The 6,533-nt window shown below is 37.3% G+C and overlaps 1 protein-coding gene across 1 annotated transcript; it reads right to left on the bottom strand.

Moving 5' to 3' along the window:
- Positions 1 to 3,987: 3,987 nt before the first annotated feature.
- Positions 3,988 to 6,320, bottom strand: LOC145777573 (sperm microtubule inner protein 8-like). The gene has a single exon (XM_082588991.1). The coding sequence runs from the start codon at positions 6,220 to 6,222 to the stop codon at positions 5,599 to 5,601; it is 624 nt and encodes a 207-aa protein (XP_082445117.1). The 5' UTR covers positions 6,223 to 6,320; the 3' UTR covers positions 3,988 to 5,598.
- Positions 6,321 to 6,533: the final 213 nt, after the last annotated feature.

Below are 6,533 nucleotides of genomic sequence, written 5' to 3'. Positions count from 1 at the left end.
CTCAAACTAAATCACCTTTTCTGAAGTTTTCCTTGGAACCAACTGCTTTGTCCAATCGGTGTGACGTCCCTCTGATATGGTTCGATTAGTTGAAGCGAGCTGGCCTGGATATATCCATTGCATTATCTTGATGGCATCTAATGGGCACACCTAAAAGGCGCTGTCGAATCTGGCTTTCTTATTTCTACCTGTTATGTTTCGTCACCGTTTTAGCATCAAAACGTAGCAAAATATTCACAATTTTGCCAGTCGGAATAGTCTATCACGAAATGTGTGAACACAAAATGCATGACTTTTTTTATGGAACCGCTTTTAGTAGCCTAATTATTCTGTTTTGAGTTTAAAAAGATATACTTGAAATATACCTAATATATCCGAAAACAACAGCTTAAAGCAGTAGCTATCCCACGACTGTGTGGGGTGGCATAGGCTACGTATAAAATTGTACGTTATCCTGTGTTTAGCAGTAAAAACTGTGCAGGGGATTGCATTTGCATTATGCAGAGTATTGTGAATATTTGGATATTATTTGGCATCGCATTCGTGGTTTAGATTTCATCATGTTTCCGGTGTCTGAAATTACAACAACATAAAATACACGATCAATGTAATTCATAAAAAATAACGTGATACAGGCAACGTGACCATTGTTGTAATCAAACGAATGCAGAGCACAAGAATATCCAAATTATAAAATTTTCTCTGGTGCAATACCTGGTCGATGAGTTTGTTAAGTTGATGATCATGAACTGGAGTATTTAAGCCCCTGAAAACGTCAATTAGCTCAAACATGTATATTGTTTTGTATCATTGCGTCAGTTAAAAATCGTGACCAGTTCTTTGCGTCCACATTAATTAGCGATGAATAGGGACAAGTAAACAAGCATTGACCAGCGATTGAACTTATAGTTTTACAGCTATAAGAGCACGTTTTATCACTTCGTGCAAATTGGTCGTGGCAATTTTCAACTGCGAGTTACTTGCCACTTCAATGTATTCTGGCACTAAATCAGTAACCCAGGCCTATAGCTTACTAAAGCCGTATGAGATCCAAATTGGCGGGGCAAAACCATAAATTTGTCCAAATCTGTGCGATTTTATTAAAATTGCCCAAACATATATGTATTTATGGAAACAGCTTTTTATCTGCAAACCAGACTATTGTGCAACTGGCCACTGTGTCTAGCCAATAGAAACCTTGCATTGTAGTTAACTTTATCATTTATGCGATATTAATTCATTTGTGGAAAGCCTATTTTCAAATAAAAAAAAATAACTAATTTGTTTAGTTGCTTAAAAGAATTATTTTAAAGAAGGAATTTTTCTCAACCGGACACCAAGAGAGTAATAACAGTAATTCACAGACAATAATAACAAGCGGAAACATTATTAGCAGTCAACCTCGGTGATTGGATTTGCGTCAGTGGTTCAGAGCCACTACAGCAGGAGCAGCTATGTGAAACTGCCAGGAGCAAGTCTGCAAAAAAGCTTTCTCGGTGCAAAGATAAAGATTCCCACAATCAATCAATAGACCTTTCCTGCAGCTCTGTGCAATGAAGCGTGACCTGAAAAACAATCACGCTGGCTGCTTCATGAGCAAGCACCAAATTGCTTGTGAATACTTAATACCAGTTTGTAGTTGGTACTGATTGGTAGATTACTGATTGGTACTGATTACTGATAGTAATCTGAGTATACTGAGGTACCAGGTGCCAGGTGCCAGGTACCAGGTACTGAGTATACTGAGGTACTGATTGGTACTAGTTGGTACTAAACGTCGAAGGTACTGAACGTCGTCCGGCTGAACATCGAAGAGCTCACGACCAGCAAGCTTGAGATTGTCGAGCGGCTGGCCCTCGAGTACAATGCAACCACTGTCCACTGTCCTCATCCAGGAAACCCACTGCACAACAGTGGGAAAGCTAGCAATTAAGTGGCTGAAAACCTGAAGTGACCCTAAGCATAGGCTAAGGTACGACAAAAGCATCAAGTAATATACAAAAATACCGCAAGAAAAGATTATAAGTGTAGATTCTGAATATAATAGTATAGTAACAAGTTTAAGATACCTACTTTAGTTTAGTTGTTAACTGAACTGTTATAAAACAAAATTTATCAGCCCACGACTAAAATGAGCGTTCTGTAGTCAGTGATGGGCATTATCGGCGATAATTTACCGGCGATAATTATCGGCGATAAATTTTTATCGCTTATCGTTATCGCTCAATTATTTTTTCAGTTATCGTTTATCGTTATCGCCAAACGCAATATTTGATTATCGCCGATAATCGACGATAAATTTTATTTCGGATCAACACACAAGTGGAAAAACCATGAAAAGTAATATTTTTACCAGCCACCTAGTTGATGAAACTAAAATTGAAACCAGTTCTTCTTCAGTACCTGAAGTGTGTGTGCACAGATCGTTGTCAGGAAAGGAGGCACACCCCCCCTGTAGCGACGGCCCTGACAACACAATAATTTTTAGAGTTGCAAATTGCAATGCAATGAAATGCATGCAACAATTGTCTTGTTGTTTTGCTGCAATCGGCAATCGCGAAAGAATTTTACAATTAGAATGTAAGCGCACAGGTGACACAGCTTCTTTTGAAGCGAAACGAAAGAAATTGGCAAGTGGTTTGTGAAAGTGTCGCAATACGAGGCCGCTTTCAAGTAAGCATTGCAGCAGAAAGAGAACTCTGATTGCAGCATCGTGCATTTTACCGCACTTTTCAAGATCAAGACTCTGGAGAGTGGGATTTTATTGCATAGGCTTAGATTAGGGGCGTAGCAAGTTAAAAGTTATTCCTGTTTAAAGTTAAAGAAAATTAGCCATGCAGTAATTATGAAATAGATAGGCTATGTATGACCGTCGAGAAAAGATGCAAGAACAATACAGTAGGCCTATAGTTCAGTGCTCTTGCCAGAGCGGAAAAAAGTAGGGAGGGGGGCACCTGCCAAAGTGAGAGAACACCAAAATGTTAACTTAATGAACAAGTCATAAAACAGCCGGTCACATAATAAACGCCATAAGTTTTCGTGGGGAAACAATATTATGAATGCTGGATGGTAATTTTGCAAATCAGAGTTAACAAATAACTAATCAACATAATAAGAAATCGGTTTATAAGGAGAGGCCACAGAGACAAAAACGTAACAAATAATAGCCTAGTGAATTTGAATGAAAAATCATTTAAAATTCAGCCAGAGAACTGGGGAAGCGCTGCAAACTCACTAAGTGGAATCCGAGGATCGGAAGCTCAGGAAGTTTATCAGAGAGTGTTTGGCCTTAAATGGCAAATTTTAACATTGAAAAATCCGATGTTGTTGTTCCGATATAAGGTTCGTTTGATTTTGCATTTTTTGGAATTTTTTCAATTATTGCTGACTTTGCTGTAAACAGCCCTTTAAGCAGAAAGCAAAATACAAAGTTTGGAATTTTTTATGGTATTTTCATTTGATTTAATTATTTTGCCTACTGCACGTAAGCGGCAGTGTAACTCAATTGATAAAAGCATCCAACTGGAACTGGTATCTGAAGGTACAATTATAAGCACGGCGGTTACCTCAGTGGTTTGATTCTAGATCAAGAGGTTGAAGATTCGATAACCACTGCCGCTGTTGCGATTCTATTCATGCATAACTTACAAAAAGTTTTGTCCCTTTACAGTACCGTACATTATGTTCGATTTTTCGTCATGTTGATGAAAACAGTTCGTGCTGCATGGGATGGGGCAGCGGCAGCGCTAATCAAGAAAAAAAAAATTATCGTTATCGGACATTATCGGCGATAATTTTATTGTTTATCGTTATCGCTTAACTTTTTTTTGATTTATCGTTTATCGTTATCGCTTTAGGCATTTTTCGTTTATCGATTATCGTTATCGCTCAACTGAAAAATGAGTTATCGCGCCCAACACTGTCTGTAGTTAACTTTTGCTTTCAAGCTTTGCCATGGCTCAACAACGACATCAAGCAGAATAAAGAAAAACTACATTTTTTATTACGTCATGCAAGCAAGCCAATAACATTTCAACTGGTGACAGATCTGAAAAGTAGCAGTTTTTAATTTTAAAAATAACAACGTAATGGTCAAGAAGGGAAACATTCACTTCAACGTAGAAAATATCTGGGTATAGCCCTAGTTAGCCTATTCTCTTTTTTTGGTAGAAAATTGATTTTTTAACCATAGACAAATAAAACCCAACAACCAGACGGCATTTAACAAAATAACATGAAAATAAACTAAAAATTACAAACGTTTTCTGCCATACTTATGTTAGCGATTTTCAAGTAGGCTAACCAACTGACTGATGTTTTTCATAAATAGAAATTACAGATCTGATCTACATAGCCTACACAAAAATCGAAAAAAGAAACGCATAAGAATGATAATATAGTTTCGGGAGAGAGTTTGCTTTTTTATACCAAAGACAGGCAAGACACAACAATAACACAGGGTTGAGCATTACAACAGTACCTATATTACATATTTACAAATAGTTCAACATTCAAACGTTTTCGGCTTAACTTAAGCCCTCATCAGGAATCTGCAAATATTTATAAACTAGAATAAAATTCACTTCTTGACAGTAACTACTGTAACTAACTAACTAAACAACTAACTAAAAGCATCGAGAAACACGCAACGATTAAAAGCAATAGAGTGGAAAACCTATACAGACAGACGAAAAGCAAATTACATTAAGAAAAGGCAACTGCATGACTAAGTTACAAATGAATTTGCACCACGGGGAACGTGATACACTAGTAAATGTTGAGCAGAATGGAGGCGCCTCCCGCAAATAATTGTTTGTTTAAATTTGGGTTGTAGCGTTTGATTAACAGCGCTTCCTGAATTTTTGTGTCAAATTGGGATTTACCTTTGCGTAAAATTTTAAATGAGTCAGTAGAGAATTTTCGATCTGTGCAAAAAGAACAATCCATAATATGGTCTTTGATGGCACTTTTCTTTAAGTCTCTAAAGTTCAGATGCTCCCGTACTCTCGTGGTCAAATGTCTGGTGGACATACCGATGTACGTCAATGTCAAATCACACGGACATGTAAAACTGTATAGGCCTACGATATTTGAATGAAACGGCTAAATGTTTTCACGTAATTTTGCGTCATTGATTTGTGTTTTTTCCGAAGCAATTAAGTGTGATTTTTCCTCTCCTCTGTCTTGCCGTTTCATTCTTAAGCGTTTCTTTTTTCGATTTTTATGTATGTAGATCAGATCTGTAATTTCAATTTATGATGAACATCAGTCAGTTGATTACTTGAAAAGGGCTAACATGAGTATGGCCGAAAACGTTTGTAATTTTTAGTTTATTTTTATTTTATTACCGGTATGCTAAACGTTTTTAGGGTTAATATGGTACTTTTATTGGTCGTTAATAAAACATGCCTAAAAAAATTGTCCACTACAGTTATGTCTGGTTGCGTCACTATTACAATATTACAATATTACTAATCTTCTATGTTTTGTTTCGAAAAACATGCAATCACGCCAGCGATAAAAATTGCACACAAAAGAAGGTTCAAAACGCTCTGCAACGAGCGCATCTAAGAGCTCACGCAGACTATGAATTATAGCCTAATTATTACCGCAAATGCTATGGTATTGGCCTATGTATCGCGTGTATACATTTGGCAGCGGAGCTTTATGACCATTTCGGTCAAATGTTGGTTTCTTCTGCAAAGCGAAAGTCCACGATCGAGAAACTTCTGGTTTGAGATAACGGACAGCGTATCCGTTAAAATGAAAAGACTTAGCATCATACTTAGGGATGTGAAATTCACCTTTTGGTGTAATAAATCGAGACCAATCATTTTCTGGCATATGTGGTAGCCATGGTAGGTATGTACTTTTTGGAGGTGCCGTGTAGAAAACACCTTGTGGCTGATTCACGATGATTTTCCTCAAAGAGCGACCTGTCTCAGTCACTTCTATTCCATTGAACAGAGCTTTAGGATTATGAAACAAAGTTGCCCTTGCTTTCTCAAAATCTTTTTCTCCATAACATGTTGAAGTCCTACAATGTTCATCAGATAATTTTCCACTTTCATTGTCCATGTCAATTTGTCGTAAAGTAGGTAAGCGTGGATGATAAATCCCTCTCTTTAACCCAGCTGTTTTTACCCTTTCACAAGTAGGATCGAGGTAGTCAAGGTTGTAACGCTGAAGACATAACGGATGGGGTCGTGTCGAGGAAGCCATGCAAAATTTTACTTAAGAACAAAAATGTCGAAGTTGAAGCAGACGTGAGGTAAGTTATTCTACAATAGCAGTAAAAGATAAAAAGTTTCCTTACATTTAAAGCTAAAAAATAACAAAAAATAACGATAGCTTAATAAATAATATAGCCTATCCTTTAAAACAAGGGTGTCCAAACTACGGCCCGCAGTCCAGTTTTTATTGGCCCGCGGCAAACTTTAAAAATATAATTGAATATAGCCCGCACAAGAAGCTTGAGCTCAACTCTGTTGCACTTCTCAGTTTCAACATTACATGAAGCCAGCCATGGAAAC

The sequence above is a fragment of the Aplidium turbinatum genome, chromosome 1 (assembly GCF_918807975.1).
Source record: "Aplidium turbinatum chromosome 1, kaAplTurb1.1, whole genome shotgun sequence".
In the NCBI taxonomy this organism is placed as follows: domain Eukaryota; kingdom Metazoa; phylum Chordata; class Ascidiacea; order Aplousobranchia; family Polyclinidae; genus Aplidium; species Aplidium turbinatum.
The sequence above is the reverse complement of the archived record's forward strand: the minus strand, read 5'-3'. Positions and strand labels throughout refer to the sequence as shown.

What these genes read in the sequence shown, in the direction of transcription:
- LOC145777573 (XM_082588991.1), bottom strand. Translation starts at nt 6,222, where the DNA reads ATGGCTTCCTCGACACGACCCCATCCGTTATGTCTTCAGCGTTACAAC.